Genomic DNA, 16,836 nt, shown 5'->3' with positions numbered 1-16,836 from the left:
TAGCTGATTTAAAAAAAAAAATATTGTGGAGCAGCGGGAATAAAATAAGGGCAAAAACTGTCCACTTTTGACTTTCTGACCATATCTCTTTAAAAGGGTGCTGTCAGCACAGAATGACTGTTCACACCAAGTACAGGTGCTCGGTGCTCCATGGTGGGGCCAGATGTTTAAATACACCTTCCCACCTGCTTGTTTTCCCTCTATCTCCAACCCCTCTTTGATTTACAGCTTTGCTTCATATAGCCAGAGAATGGCAGTGATAGATGGAAATCAAGCAGGTGGGAAGGTGTATTTAACCCCTTCACGACTGATGTACATGTCAAATATAAAGTAAATTAATCAGATTGGCAAACTGCGCAACGAGAAAACAAATCAAAATGCCAGAATTACAGTTTTTTGGTCGCTTTCACATTGCAATAAAATGTGATCAAAACATCATATCTACCCCAAAATGGTATCATTAAAAACGTCAGCTCAGGGCACAAAAAATAAGCCCTCACCCAGGCCCGGATCCCGAAAATTTAAACCATTATGGATCTCGGAAAATGGCAAAAAAAGCAAAACATTTTTTTATTTGACAAGTTTCTGAATTTTTTTTCGCCACTTAAAAAACAAACAAAAAAAAAAAAACTATACATGTTTGGTATCTGCTTAGTCGTACGGAGTTGGGGAATCGTATTGCTTGGTAATTTTTACCATATATTGAACATGGTAAATAAAAAAAACTATTGTGGAATTGCACTTTTTTTTTTTTTTGCAATTTCAACACAGTTGGAATTTTTTTTCCCATTTTCAAGTACACTGTGTGGCAGAATGAATTTGCATCATTCAAAAATACATCTCATCCCGCAAAAAAACAATAACTCATACGGGTATATTGACGGAAAAATAAAAAAAAAATTCTGGAAAAAGGGAAGAAAAAGACGAAAATGGAAAAGTGCCTGGGATTGAAGGAGTTAAAAGATTAGCCCCCAACGAGGCATCGGACACCTGTACTTGGTTTGCACAGTCATTCTGCACTGAGAGTCCCTTTAAGACTGTCTCTCCATGTTTTGTCACCCGTATTATGGCTGCATCACCAGGACAGCTCCATTTTGACCTCGTGGGTGCCAGAATTTGGGCCCATATTCGCCAGTGCTTATTATGGCTGAAATATGGCTAAAAATTAAAAAGAGCATAGTCATACGTCTATGGCACGAAGTGTAATATTTCCTTTCTAATTTCTTTGTTACTCTCTACTATAGGGGTTGAAGTCTTCTCTAGTGGATTACAAAGCTGCTACCTACATGATCGTCTGCCAACTCGCTGTAAAAACCGTCATGGAGCCAACACTGGTGAAAGCCCTGGTGTCACAGCTCAGCCGCAACCTGCTCAAGACGCCATCTCTGCTCCGGGAAGGACTGGGATCTATAATCATTCTTCTACAGAATCAGCAGTCAAAAGATGTGGGGAACAAGTGAGTCCCTCTAAATCCAGGGCGTGTGCTCTCTGGGCTGTGTAATGTACTTTATCATCATGATCATCGGCTGCACAAAGTAATAAGGCCTTATTCAGCCCAAGAGTCATCTAGTATGACTGTGAAATGTTACATTAGTTCATTTTGCATAGCATTGTACAACTGTCCTTTGATAGTTGTTTGATATATCTTATATGTTAGACGTTCTCGGTGGGGGTCCAGGTGCTGAGACTCCCAGTGGTCACTGAGACAGGGTGGGGGGAGCCTCGGCCAGGCTCTGTGCCCTTACACCTGTGATCAACTATTTTCTGAGAGGTCTCAGCACCAGGACCTGGAAATCTGACATGTCGTAAATGATATGAAATATTCGGCCACTCTATAAGATTAGTAGGAATCATCCATATCAGACTTGACTAATATTTTATTATCTTTCTCCAGGCCCTTCTTACATCTCTGTAAGGTCCCTGACTTGGTCAGTGTGCTTCAGAAAATCGCAAGCTCCTACGACACAAGCTCATTATTAGAATACCTGCTCCCAAATCTAGTCCGCGCCATGGTTCCCTCATCTACAGGTAGCGTCTGTTGTGTATATCCTTGCAGCCTGTAATGACTACATTTCACGTTTTTCCCAGTCTTTGTTTTTGTTCATGTTTTACACTTAGTCTTATTAATTTTTCATTGATTTTTTTTTTCCCCATCTCAGAACACAGTGCAGATGATCCAAACCCAGAATTGTATAAGCATAATCTGGAAGCAATCCTTCAAAACATACCCCTGCAGAAAAACTTGGATAAGCTATTAGCTTGGTAAGAAGGCGACTTATTCAACAAAAGTAAACCCGAAGTATATAATAATTAAAAAAAAAACATTATACCCACATTTCCAACTTGGCACATTGTGAAAATGCCATTCATTATTTTATATTGGGGGTCTACATGTGATTGTCCTGTAAAATGTACAAAGTGAATAAAAATTAACAACTGTTGCTAAACTATTGACCCAACCGGAGCCTGAGACTCACAGCACCCTGCAAAAATATATAGTTGATTGCAGAAATCATACATGCAGACCTCATCACGTATGCTGCCAATAGATGTGTAACTGATCATCTTACTCATTTAGTAGAAAAAAAAAGAACGAAATGTTACACAGGGCACATATCCACTGCTGTTGGTAAAAGGGGTGATAATGTGAAGAAAGGCTCCTGCGTCCTCCCTGTGGTCACTAGGCAGCTGCACAGGAGGAGATAACTATACCAGGCTGGGATGCTGTGTCTGATCACTCACGGGCTCCTTGCAGAATGCAAAACTTTTAAAGAGGTTGTCCACTACTTTTTCATTGATGACCTATAAATCATCAATGTCTGATCAGTCAGGGTTGCGAACCCCCGCAGATCAGCTGTTATCGGTGTCGGCTGCGGTGGCCGCTGGCCACAAAAACTCACTTGCGGAGTGGATGTGTAATACCCTGCCGTGGCCACTACAAAAGATGGAGCAGCTCAGCAAGCGAGTCTTTCCAGGCGGCTGCAGCTGTCGACGCCACCAATAACGGCTGATCGGCGGAGGTGTCAGACCCTGGCCGATCAGACGTTGATGACCTATCCATGAAAAAGTAGTGGACAACCTCTTTTAATGCTGATTCCCAATGAACAATTGCTGCGCCCCAAGGATTGCACCCGAATTGTTGAGCTTGAAAGCTAAGATTTTAGTGTTTAATAAGATACCCTGATATTGTATCATCCGCAAGCATTTTAAGTAATGAGATATTGCATGCTTGCTAATACAACCCTCTGTTCCCCAGCCCCCTCCCCATTTTCTCCGTTATTTTACACATTATGCCTGTGATAAAGTTTGTGAATTATTACAACCCTTTGGATGTAATAGAAATTTTTTTACTTATTTTGAAGCACTTTCCTGGAGGAATTCCTCAGTTATGGGAGAGAACATCAAGGAGACGATGACAAAATGTCTGAACTGAGCCAATGTTTTCTCCCGCTCGTCAGGCTGCTGGAAAACAAGTATGTAGAAAGCAAATTTAGTAGAGTCCAGAAATCTTTACTGTAACCTTTTTTTTTTTTCTTTCCTTTAGTCTTTTTCTTACTGTTTTTTGTGATTACTTGTAGCCTTTAGCTATTGCATCTTTTTTTTTTCTGTATCAATTAATCTGGTTTTCAAGATTTTTGCTCTGTTTAATCAAATTTTCAGCTTCCAGGAGATTAAATAAATCTGTCGTAGACCTGGGATGAGCATAAATGCACGTTGTTGCAGCACGAGCATGCATACACATATTGTAGCTGTAGAAGTGCTGCGTGCGGTTCTTCGGAGCAGACATTGTCAGGAACCATCATATTTGCTGTAGAATATAGGGCTCCATGCATTTTTTCCACAAAAATTATGGAAAACCGACACATTATAAGTTAATGTCGTTAAACTGCCACAGCGGTGACCACAGCTGTATCAACCCTGTGTATATTGCTATGAAAAGTTCTGGTGAGCCTCACGTTTCACCCTTTACATTGGAAATGGTGACATGCAAAGTAACTCGCGTAGAATAAATTGATGTGGTCATTCTATACTGTGGATATTTTTCATAGCTTGTGCATGAGATTTCTTAAAATCACACGAACAATGCTATTACTATAAAATGACACTGATGTTTTGCACGTGGGAATGTTCCATTTCAAAGTTATTTTGGCAGAGATTTATGGCATATTTACCTGTTAAAGCTGAAATCACAATACAGAACTAGTAGGAGACCTCAGCCCCCCGCGCACTTAGAATGTTCTGCCTTGCTAAATGCACTTGGGTGTCTAAATCATCAAGATCCTCTGCTCGCAGCACCTTTTGTAATTGCTGACCAGTGATGTCCCAGATGTGCTCCATGCAGACAAATCCGGAGATACTGCAGGCCATGGTACACGTATAGGCCACACAGGCAGCTCACAGTTGCACGAGCAACATGCGGCCTGGTGTTGATGGAGAGACCTTCACAAAGGATCATCACACCGGTTTTCTTTGGTGATTATGGAGTGGGGTGGCTTAATGTATGGTATCCTGACTAGGCTTGATTGCAGGTACACTAACAGCTCTGGGTTACATTGATTTGGTGATGGAGCCAGTGATAGGGCCATTTCTCCAAAGTGTCCCAAGAGACTTTTTTTTGCACAACGTTGCCAGGACGCATGGTCTCTGGACTTGATTCCCACTGACCACATGTGGGACATCATTGGTCGGCAATTGTTGCGGAGTGTATTTGAGATATTGCCTATGTTGGCTTCCAACAGTGTCACAATAAAATCATAATATCTGTATGAATCTGAGCACTTGGTGGAATTTATCACATATGTAACACAACCTTATTGTGGGTGTCTAGATATCCTGAGGCGTTGGATTTTGTTTTGGAAAGACAACTGAAGGAGGTGAAAGGTAAAGAGAAAGAAGACTTATTCCACCAGTTCATTGCTCTCTCCACCAGCGGAGGAAAGCATGAGGTATGGGCATCCATTAATCACTGCTGGCACCAGCCCTAATGCCATAGGATTATGAGAAGGTCTGGATGTGAGCACACCTAGTAATGGCTGATCTCTTCCAGTTATTGGCAGACTGTGATACGTCGCTCCTGCTTAGCTTGAATCACCCACAAGCCGCGGTGAGACACCTCGCTCTACTGCATCTGAAGGACATCATTGACCAGTCCAAGGTGAGTTGTTGGTTTTAGTCTTCTGGTTTGGGGTCATTTGTCAGATTGTAAAATCAGTCAGAAAATTATTTCTGAAAGGAGCCTCTCACATTGGAGCTGTCAGGGCAGCAAAGAACCGAGCGTGTATTGGTGGCATAAATATGGCGTGGAGTGCTACTGGCAGCTTTTTATTAGTCTTTGTCATCCTAAAAGACACCTTGCCAAGACTGAACCCAGCCATGTGTACTGAAGGAACCTGACAGCTTGCCCTCACGATAGGCCATCAATAATAGATCGGTGGAGGCCTGACTCTCAGCTCCTCACCAACGAGCTCTTAGAAGGGGGCTGCATTTTCTTTATTTCTTACCAGACACAACTCCATATTTTTGTAGCTGCGGTGACTGAGATTACTGCTCACGCTGAATCACTGGAGAGAGGCAAAGCTCTAGCAATGCAATGCACGGTGCGGCGCTGTGTCTAATACACAGGGAAGGCAATTTGGAGCTCAGCAGATCCCTGCAGCCCCTTTAATCATCTGACTGACATGCATGCTTGTAGTCGGATCCCAGCTGATCTAATGCTCATGGCCTTTTCTAGAGATGAGAGCTGGATATCCCCTTCATGGGGAACCTGTCTTCTGATTCTTGATGCTCGAACCTGGAATCAGAACCAGGTATATATATTCTAGATCTGATAGCTATCTGGTTACAGCTCTGTCCTTATTTACACCATCTAACTATATTCTTTTCTCTACTAGGCTGGCTTTGATGAATCCTTTATTAAAGAAGCTATTTTAGCTCGGCTCATGGATGACAACATAGAAGTGCTTTTGGCTGCCCTGCAGTCATTTAAGGTTGGTCATTTATATTTATTATATTACAACTGGTATTTCTATAGCAAGTGGTAATAGCCAGAACTATCTTTATTCTAATTGTGTTTATTAGTGATTGCCAGTAGTAAAGTTTCAGTCTGCAATCTTCATTCCTTCATTTATTCTCAGACCCCTGAAATGCAGTTTACTGCCTGCTACAAGTTTTAGATTTTACTCCTGTGGGATTGTCTTTTCCAGTAATATAGGCTAGATGAGGTCTATATGTCCACGTTGCTGCTGTGTTAATTGGCTCATGTATCTGCACAGCTTCTGTCCTGCACTGATTTCCTCTTCAAGTGCTTTCTCCTTTTATCCAGCCTGGTTTTATGAGACAGTATTTGCGCTCTCACCTGTCCACACTGTGGAGATGATACAACCCCTACCCATTGTTTTCTCTAACACTAAGATCGAGAGGGGGAAATACGAGAGAGCCGTCAGAACCAGGAGACCTGATAGATTTGTAACAGTTTTGCAAATTACTGAGCTAAAGAACTTAACAGACACTGCAGCCGTTAAATGGTAGAAAACTTTCACTGAAGATTTATGAAGTTGCTTAATTCTGCATTTAGGAGGCAACGTAACAATACAAATATTTGCTATTGTGTACATGGCCTTTAAATTGTGCTTCACCTTTGCACTAAAGATACACTGCTCAAAAAAATAAAAGGAACACTTAAACAGAATATAACTCCAAGTAAATTAAACTTCTGTGAAATCAAGCTGTCCACTTAGGAAGCAACACTGATTGACAAAAAAATTCACATACTGTTGTGCAAATGGAATAGACAATAGATGGAAATTATTGCCAATTATCAAGACATACTCAATAAAGGGTGGTTCTACAGGTGGGGACCACAGACCACATCTCAGTACCAATGCTTTCTGGCTGATGCTTTGGTCACTTTTGAATGTTGGTTGCGCTTTCACACTCGTGGTAGCATGAGACGGACTCTACAACCCACAGAAGTTGCTCAGGTAGTGCAGCTCATCCAGGATGGCACATCAATGCGAGCTGTGGCAAGAAGGTATGCTGTGTCTGTCAGCGTAGTGTCCAGAGGCTGGAGGCGCTACCAGGAGACTGGCCAGGAGACGTGGAGGGGGCCGTAGGAGGGCAACAACCCAGCAGCAGGACCGCTACCTCTTCCTTTGTGCAAGGAGCAACAGGAGGAGCACTGCCAGAGCCCTGCAAAAAGACCTCCAGCAGGCCTCAAATGTGCATGTGTCTGCACAAACGGTTAGGCTGTTTGCCCACTATGCGTTTTTTTAAGCGTTTCCGCAGCGGCAATTACAGCTGAATTGCCCGCAACAGCCGCGGGTGGAATCGTGATCTACCCGCGGCTGTTAACATGTTAAATGCCGCTGTCGATCTCTGACAGCGGCATTTAACAGCACCGCGCTGGAAGCGCGTCACTTACCCCGCCCATCGGTGACCCCGTCACGTGATCGCGGGTCACTGATGGGTGGGCATGACAACCCTGGGTCTGCAGCAGACTCCAGTGGTGGTCATGAGCTGGTTGCTATGAGCGCCACCTAGTGGTCGGCGCTCATAGCACAGGACCATTTCTGCTACATACAGATGATCTGCTGATCATCTGTATGTAGCAGAGGCAATCAGACAAGTGCTGCTTCTAGTCTCCTATGGAGACTACAGAAGCAAGCAAAAAGTGAAAAAAAAAATGTTTTTAAAAATATTAAAAAAATATAAGTTTAAATCACCCCCCTTTCACCCCATTCAAAATAAAATAATTAAAAAAAAACCCCACATACACATATTTGGTAATGCCGTGTTCAGAATCGCCCGATCTATCAATATAAAAAAAGAATTAATCCGATCGGTAAACGGCGTAAAGAGAAAAAAATTCTAAACGCCAGAATTACGTTTTTTGGTCGCCGCAACATTGCAATAAAATGCAATAACGGGCGATCAAAACATCGGATCTACCCTAAAATGGTATCAATAAAAACTTCAGCTCGGTGTGCAAAAAATAAGCCCTCACCCGACCCAGATCCCGAAAACGAGACGCTACGGGTATTTGAAAATGGCATTTTTTTTTTTTAACCAAACTTTGGAAGTTTTTTTCACCACTTAAAAAAGAACCTATACATGTTTGATATCTACGAACTCATAATGACCTGGAGAATAATAATGGCTGGTCAGTTTTAGCATTCAGTGAACGTGGTAAAAAAAACAACCTCTGTGGTATTGCACTTTACTCTGTCGCCTCATTGGGGGACACAGGACCATGGGTGTTATGCTGCTGTCCACTAGAAGGCGACACTATGCTTAATCTGAAAAAGATTAACATTGGCTCCTCCTCTGCAGTATACACCCCTGGACGGTGTCAGCCATCTTCAGTTTTTGCTTAGTGTCGCAAGGAGGCACACCTAAAGATTTTTGCTATATTTTTTTCCGATCTTTTTCCGACGGAATTACGGATGAAGATAAGTGGGTCTCCGGCGAGACTCCTGGCATGGCTCCTTCCTCTGCCCCCTTTTAGGGGTGCACAGTTGAGGTCGAGACGTCTCCTTACCATATCGCTCCTTCCCCAACCCCTCGGGTGTTGGTCCGAAGTCGAGGCCCCCCTCCTTCCCCAATTCCTTTTGGTCTCTGGGTTGATGTCGAGGCGAGGATTACAGCCCCATGATGGTGACAGCAGCACCCTCCCTAATCCCCTTCTGGGGGTATTAGGTTGAGACACCTCAGGTAGGGCCTGTGCAGGCAGCAATCTGCAGCTCCTAGTAGCTGGCACTCTGCACCAACTTCCAGGAATCTGCTGCAGACTCCTGCTGGGGCCGGGGGACAGTGCAGGCAGACAAGGCATACAGAGACACAGGCCTTCCCAGCTCTGTCTCTCTGCGCTATGGTGCCTCAGGGGGACCCTTTAAGGGACCCCCCTTACGCTGATACCCCCACCGCCTTCCCTGCCGTTAAATCCGGGGGGGGGGGGGGAGGGGGTCCGGTTCAGATCCGGCACCCCACCCGGACCACCGCGCCGGCCTGGAGCCCTTTTGGGCATAGGCCATAAATTTACACCGCGGCTCCGGCCTAGCCGAAGCCACCGCCCATTCTCCGCCCCCCCGGCACCCTTCCCGGATGACCAATATGACAATATACAGTGTCATAGAAGGGGCGGAGACTAACTGAAAGGGCGCGCTTTCCAGCATACTGCCGCCCTTCAGCTCTCCGCCCACCTTCTTCTCCGCACTCCGGCGGCCATTATCTGCTGAAGGATCGTTAACCCTTCAGTTACCGGTCGGCAGCCAGTCTCTGGGGGGCACAGGATCGTGGATCTACGGCGCTGGACTTAAGAGGCACACTGGTGGGGTAAGATCACAGCTGGAGTCTTTCACTCGGCTGTGAATTCTATAAGCTTCTCTGCATTGCTGGCCCCCTCTGCATAGCCACCCCTGTATACTATGCCGGGCTCAAGGTCCAAGAGAACCAGGCAGGATTGCTATTATGCATTCTGTACAGCCTGCAGTAATACTCTTCCTAGTGGCAGCACGTATCCACATTGCCAGGACTGCATGCAGACTGCTGTGCCAGAGCCCCATGAAGCACTTGCCAATACTTCGGTGCCTAATACCACACCGGAATGGGTCACTCAGATGTCACAATCTATGACGCAGTCTATAGATAACCTCACATCCACATTGCTTCAGGCTCTGCAGACTCATACCTCGGCTATGAACACTACTCAGCAAAGGGAGAGTTCTACTCGGGGACATGATGGCACGGGCTCATCCACTTCTAGATCAGGATGCAAGCGGACCCACAGGTCACGTTCATCTGCGTCATCCCATACCACACCGTACTCCCAGCTCATCTAGACCGTCCCCTGACAGGGACAGACAATGTGGATCCCCACAGCCATCCCTGACCAGAGAAGGCCTCCGCTTCGGTTCTCCCAGCAGGAGACGCCTTAGTGATAAACAGGATTCGGAAGACATCTGTGATTCCGACTCAGACAAGGAAACCGAAGGGTCCCTAATCCCTATTCCCCCTGGCAATACAGTGCTAGTTGATGATCTAATCTCATCCATCCATCGGGTGCTGGACATCTCCGACCCACCCCTGGAGACACCAGGACATAAGATTTCCTTTGAAGGAGTTCTGAAACCGCCTAAGGTCTTCTTTGACCACCCAGAGTTTAATGCGATCCTTAAAAAGCAGTTCTCACAACCTGAGAAAAAGTTTACTAATCGCAAATATCTGGAGGCGCGGTACCCCTTTCCACAGGAGGTCACCAAACAGTGGACAGATCCACCTGAAGTCGATCTCCCAGTCTCCAGACTAGCAGCACAGACACTCCTTTCACTGCCAGATAGCTCAACCCTCAGGGACACAGCAGACCGGCAGGTGGAACACATGGCTCGTTCAATTTTCGAGGCCTCAGGGGCCTCCCTGGCTCCCGCGTTCGCCTCAGTTTGGGCTGCCAATGCAATCTTGGCCTGGGCCCAAAATTTACAAACTGGCCTACAAGCATCTACCCCTGAACTGTCGGACCAAGCGGCCCAAATAGCAGTTGTGGCAGATTACATGCTCCATGCAGATCTGGATTCTGCAAGGGGTGCAGCGGGTATAGCATCAAACGCCGTCACGATTCGGCGTATCCTCTGGCTGCGGGAATGGAAAGCAGATGCAGCTTCAAAAAAGTCCCTCACACACCTCCCGTACCTCAGTGGTCGGCTTTTCGGTGAACAGTTGGACACAATGATATCCATCGCCACCGGGGGTAAAAGTACCTCTCTCCCCCAACTGAAGCCCAAACACACTTACAAAAAGCGCAATCAAGCACGATTCCGATCCTTTCGTAACTCTTCCGGCTGGTCCGTCTCGCGACCAGCACAGAATAACAACCGTGCTCTACGCAGGGACAATTCGAGGTTGACGCAAAAGTCGGACAAGACCTGGCAATCAAGGGCAGGCCAGTCAAAATTTAAGGGAGGAAAGTCTCGCACTTCCTCCTCATCATGACTCACGAACTCCGGAAGACACCCCACCTGTAGGCGGACGTCTTTCTCTCTTTCACCAAGTCTGGCTGCCTATTACAGAGGACAGGTGGGTCAAAGAACTAGTGTCTTCAGGATACAAGATAGAGTTCAATTCCAACCCGCCAAACAGATTCTTTCTGTCTGTTCCCCCAAAACCGCCAGCCAAGGCTCTTGCCTTCCACCACGCGGTCTCCTCGCTTCTTCAAGCAGGAGTCATAGTATCGGTCCCCACGGCTGAGCGCTTCCAAGGGCTCTACTCAAATTTATTCGTAGTTTATTCGTACGGCCCATATTGGACCTAAAACTGCTCAACAAATATGTACGGGTTCGTCATTTTCGCATGGAGTCCCTTCGGTCCATCATTGCGTCCATGGAGAAGGGAGAATTTCTCGCCTCCGTAGACATTCAAGAGGCATACCTACATATACCAATTGCGCCCGCTCATCAGAGATTTCTCAGGTTCGCAATCGACCAGGAACACTACCAGTTCGTGACTCTCCCGTTCGGACTCACCACGGCTCCCAGAGTGTTTACCAAAGTCATGGCAGTCACCATGGACGTCCTGCACTCCAGAGACATAATAGTCATTCCATATCTGGACTATCTCCTCATCCAGGCTCCCACCTTCAAGGACTGCGAAATCAGCGTCTCAATCACAATCGACATTCTGAGTCACCTGGGCTGGTTAATCAACTTAAAAAAGTCATCACCAACCCCGAGTCAGTCTCTGACTTTCTTGGGAATGTTATTCAACACCCTCAAGGGTCTAGTACTCCTCCCCAAGGACAAAACACTGGCTCTCCGTATAGGAGTCCGCACCCTACTTCGCAAACCCCCTTAGTCTCTCCGGTTTGCCATGAGAGTCCTTGGCAGGTTGGTGGCGGCAATAGAAGCGGTCCCATTTGCTCAGCTTCACCTCAGGCCTCTCCAGCTAGCCATCCTCAAGTCATGGGCCAGGAATACTTTTTCTCTCGACAGGGAGTTTCGGTTGACGTCGTCAACCAGGAGGTCCCTGCACTGGTGGCTCAAGCCAACCTAACAAAGGGGAAATCCTTTCTCACGGGTCAATGGAAAGTTCTGACCACCGACGCGAGCCTGATGGGTTGGGGTGCGGTACACCTACACCACAGTGCACAGGGCAAGTGGTCCCCAACAGAAGCGACCATGCCCATCAACATTTTGGAAATTCGTGCCATTCTCCTAGCTTTGAGAGCCTTCCATCACTTACTGGCAGCCTCTCACATCAGAGTACAGTCGGACAATGCCACGGCTGTGGCATATGTAAATCACCAAGGGCGAACCCGCAGTGCCCAGGCGATGCGAGAAGTGGCACACATTCTCCACTGGGCGGAAGACACAGGTTCGGTTCTCTCTGCGGTCCACATTCCGAGTGTGCACAACTGGGAAGCAGACTTCCTCAGCCGGCAAGGAATGGAGTCGGGAGAGTGGTCTCTCCATCCCGAAGTTTTTCACCAGATCTGCCATCGCTGGGGGGACTCCGGACGTGGACCTAATGGCATCCCATTTTAATGCCAATGTCTCCAACTTCATGGCCAGAATACACGACCCGTGGTCGATGGGACCGGACGCCCTGTTTCAAGATTGGACTCAGTTCCAGCTCCTGTACCAACTTCATGGCCAGAATACACGACCCGTGGTCGATGGGACTGGACGCCCTGTTTCAAGATTGGACTCAGTTCCAGCTCCTGTACATCTTTCCACCTCTTCTCCTGATATCCAGAGTGGTGAGGAAGATCAAGCAAGAGGGAGTTCCAGCCATCCTCATCGCACCAGACTGGCCCAGACGCAGACGAACGTGGTACGCCGACATTGTGCAGCTTATAGCAGACGTCCCCAGGCATCTCCCTGACCGCCCAGATCTTTCGTCGCAAGGCCCGTTCTACCACCAGAACTCAGGGGCCCTCAATTTGACAGCATGGCCATTGAGACCTGGGTTTTAACCCAGTCAGGGTTCTCGCCTTACGTCATCGCAACCATGATCAGAGCACGAAAGCCAAACTCTGCAAAGATTTATTACCGTACCTGGAAAGCTTTCTTTACCTGGTGCGATTCTCGTGACCAGACCCCATTCCTTTATTCTCTCCCCAGTGTACTTGGGTTTCTCCAATCGGGTCTGGAGGCCAAACTGTCTCTGGGCTCTCTTAAGAGCCAGGTGTCAGCTCTCTCAGTGCTTTTTCAGACCCGCATTGCTAACAAGCCGCAAGTAAAGACATTTCTTCAGGGGGTTTCCCGATTTGTTCCCCCCTACAGACGACCACTAGAAACGTGGGATCTCAACCTGGTGCTGACAGCATTGCAGGAAACACCTTTTGTACCCCTTAGGGAAGTCTCATTCCGCCTTCTATCCCAGAAAGTGGTTTTCCTAGTGGCAATCACCTCTCTACGCAGGGTGTCTGAACTCACAGCTCTGTCCTGCCGACAACCCTTCCTGGCTTTTTACCAGGACAAGGTAGTTCTCTGTACGGTTCCATCCTTCCGAAGGTTATGTCCAACTTCCACCTCAATGAGGAAATTTCACTGCCATCCCTCTGTCCGTCCCCGGTTCATAGAGTGGAAAAGGCTCTGCATACGCTTGACCTTGTCAGGGCATTACGTATCCATGTGTCTAGGACTGCGCCCTTCCGGAAGTCTGATTCTCTTTTCCTTCTTCTGGAAGGCGGCCGCAAGGGTCTACCAGCTTCCAAAGCTACCCTTGCCAGGTGGATCAAATCCACCATACAAGAGGCCTACCGCCTCAAAAATTCTGCTCTTCCAGCGGGTATTACGGCACACTCTACACGTGCGGTAGGGGCCTCCTGGGCCATTCGGCACCAGGCCTCGGCGCAACAAGTGTGTAAGGTAGCCACTTGGACTAGTCTACACACGTTTACCAAACACTACAGGGTTCATACCCAGTCCTCAGCAGATGCGAGCCTGGTCAGACGTATCCTGCAGGCAGCAGTGCTCCAATTATAGGGGCCTGTCTACACCATATTCGTCCATTGCTTCCCACCCAGGGACTGCTTTGGGACGTCCCATGGTCCTGTGTCCCTCAATGAGGCGACAGAGTAAAGGAGATTTTTGTGTACTCACCGTAAAATCTCTTTCTCTTAGCCTCTAATTGGGGGACACAGCGCCCACCCTGTTGCCCGTTACGGGCTGTTGTTACGTTGAGTTCTCATATTGTTTTTTTTTCTTGAGCTCTTACATAGTTGCCTTCTTATAGGCATGGTTATGTTATCCATGTTACGTTCCTCCTACTGCTTTTGCACAAAACTGAAGAAGGCTGACGCCGTCCAGGGGTGTATACTGCAGAGGAGGAGCCACGGTTAATCTTTTTCAGATTAAGCATAGTGTTGCCTCCTAGTGGACAGCAGCGTAACACCCATGGTCCTGTGTCCCCCAATTAGAGGCTAAGAGAAAGAGATTTTACGGTGAGTACACAAAAATCTCCTTTTTTTGCAATTTCACCGCACTTGGAATTTTTTTCCCGTTTTCCCGTACACGTTATGGTAAAACTGGTAATGGCGTTGAAAAGTACAACTCGTCCCGCAAAAAATAAGCCCTCACACGGCCATATTGACCAAAAAATAAAAACGCTATGGCTCTGGGAACAAGGGTAGGAAAAAACGAAAATACAAAAACGGAAAATCCCAGGGTTGCGAAGGGGTTAAGTGATTCAATGCGTGGATGGTAACCGGGTCTGGAGAAGAGGAGACTCTCTTCCAGACACTGGTACCATAGTACCTGTAAAAAAAGAATAAAATAAAAAATATACACTATACTTACCTTCTGATGGCCCGCGGTCTCCATAGCGATGCGTCCTGGCTTCCCGGCAGCTCGCGATGGTCTAAAAGGACCTGCCGTGACGTCATTTAGTCATGTGACGGGTCATGTCATGGCAGGTTATTTTACACGACCGGAACGCATCGGATAAGGAGATCGGGGGCCATCAGAAGTTAAGTATAATGTTTTTTTTTTTTTTTTACCATTTTTATTCTTTTTTTTTTTTTCTTTTTAAACTAACTTGGTCACACTATATAAAATCCATGCCGGTTGCATGGATTTATATGGTGTGACCAAGTTGTCAAGCACTTTCCAAGTGATACTAAAATCGCTTGGAAAGCGCTTGTCAACCCGCATGCAGAAATGCATGTGAAGAACGCTTCACATCCGCATGTCCCTGGCATGAAAAACACATGTACAATCCGCATGTACAATCCACATGCTTTTTTTCTGCCTGACGTCCACAGATGGGGGTTGTGCTCACAGCCCAACACCGTTCAGGACGCTTGGCATTTGCCACAGAACACCAGGATTGGCAAAATCGCCACTGGCGCCCTGTGCTCTTCCCAGATGAAAGCAGGTTCACACTGAGCACATGTAACAGACGTGAAAGAGTCTGGAGACGCCGTGGAGAGCGATCTGCTGCCTGCAACATGCTTCAGCATGACCGGTTTGGCAGTGGGTCAGTAATGGTGTGGGGTGGCATTTCTTTGGAGGGCCGCACAGCCCTCCATGTGCTCGCCAGAGGTAGCCTGACTGCCATTAGGTACCGAGATGAGATCCTCAGACCCCTTGTGAGACCATATGCTGGTGCCGTTGGCCCTGGGTTCCTCCTAATGCAGGACAATGCCAGACCTCATGTGGCTGGAGTGTGTCAGCAGTTCCTGCAAGATGAAGGCATTGAAGCTATGGACTGGCCCGCCTGTTCCCCAGACCTGAATCCGATTGAGCACATCTGGGACATCATATCTCGCTCCATCCACCAACGTCACGTTGCACCACAGACTGTCCAGGAGTTGGCGGATGCTTTAGTCCAGGTCTGGGAGGAGATCCCACAGGAGACCATCCGCAACCTCATCAGGAGCATGCCCAGGCGTTGTAGGGAGGTCATACAGGCATGTGGAGGCCACACACAATACTGAGACTCATTTTGACTTGTTTTAACATCAAAGTTGGTTCAGCCTTTGTGTGTTTTTCCACTTTAATTTTGGGGGTGACTCCAAATCCAGGCCTCCATTGGTTAATAAATTTGATTTCCATTGATGATTTTTGTGTGATTTTGTTGTCAGCACATTCAACTCTGTACAGAACAAAGTATTCAGTGAGAATATTTCATTCATTCAGATCTAGGATGTGTTATTTGAGTGTTCCCTTTATTTTTTTGAGCAGTGGACATTGAATGGGTACAAACATTGTCTGCTGTTTGTCAATTGTTGGGGTCCCACAAGTTGGGACCCAGACTGTTCTAATGTGGAAATGGAGCTTGCCATTTAATGAATTTAGTACAATTGTAGTTATATATATATATATATATATATATACGTTTGGCCTCAGCTTGCTGGTTGATGAGTACATAAGAGCCAATCTAACAATTCTGTTCTTTCCAGCTCTACCTCAGCCACTTCACTAAAGAAGAAGTGGTCTCGGTACTGCTCACCCTATATGACCGTGCAGATCTAGCGGAGGCTGGTGGCTGGTAAGCTGTCTTTTTTTTTTTCATGGCTTCCATCACTTTATCTACCTTAGAATACTATTCTCATTCAGTTTGTAGTCTATAAGATGTATTGTTTGTATTTCTGTCCTCGTCTGGTACAAATGGACAATGAATTGTACCAACCAGAGTTGGTGTGAATGGATTTGCAGGACCTGGTCCAGTGGCCATGTCAGTAACCTGTTTCCGTCAGACAGGAGCCCTGAGAACTGCCGGTCACCGGATGGCATCCCCAGCTCCTCCGTTGATTAGTTGGGCTGGTGCTCCATTATCATTGCAGCTGCAGCATAATGCTCATGTGACGTCGCTCCTAATTCAAAAATGCCAAAGGTTACAGGC

At 46.8% G+C, this 16,836-nt stretch overlaps 1 protein-coding gene across 1 annotated transcript in view; it reads left to right on the top strand.

The window, feature by feature from the left end:
- Window positions 1-16,836, top strand: part of HEATR1 (HEAT repeat containing 1) — an 83,518-nt gene that overhangs the window by 15,835 nt on the left and 50,847 nt on the right. The window contains exons 7-14 of the mRNA XM_073672541.1: window positions 1,245-1,456; window positions 1,895-2,028; window positions 2,160-2,262; window positions 3,363-3,473; window positions 4,829-4,946; window positions 5,048-5,155; window positions 5,892-5,987; window positions 16,394-16,482. Coding sequence (XP_073528642.1) covers window positions 1,245-1,456; window positions 1,895-2,028; window positions 2,160-2,262; window positions 3,363-3,473; window positions 4,829-4,946; window positions 5,048-5,155; window positions 5,892-5,987; window positions 16,394-16,482 — 971 coding nt within the window. The remainder of the gene's footprint in view (window positions 1-1,244; window positions 1,457-1,894; window positions 2,029-2,159; window positions 2,263-3,362; window positions 3,474-4,828; window positions 4,947-5,047; window positions 5,156-5,891; window positions 5,988-16,393; window positions 16,483-16,836) is intronic.

Source organism: Phyllobates terribilis, unplaced genomic scaffold, assembly GCF_046119375.1.
Source record: "Phyllobates terribilis strain yellow unplaced genomic scaffold, ASM4611937v1 Scaffold_3__8_contigs__length_932513732, whole genome shotgun sequence".
In the NCBI taxonomy this organism is placed as follows: Eukaryota; Metazoa; Chordata; class Amphibia; order Anura; family Dendrobatidae; genus Phyllobates; species Phyllobates terribilis.
Note: the sequence above shows the minus strand (reverse complement) of the source record. Positions and strands in the feature narration are given on the sequence as shown.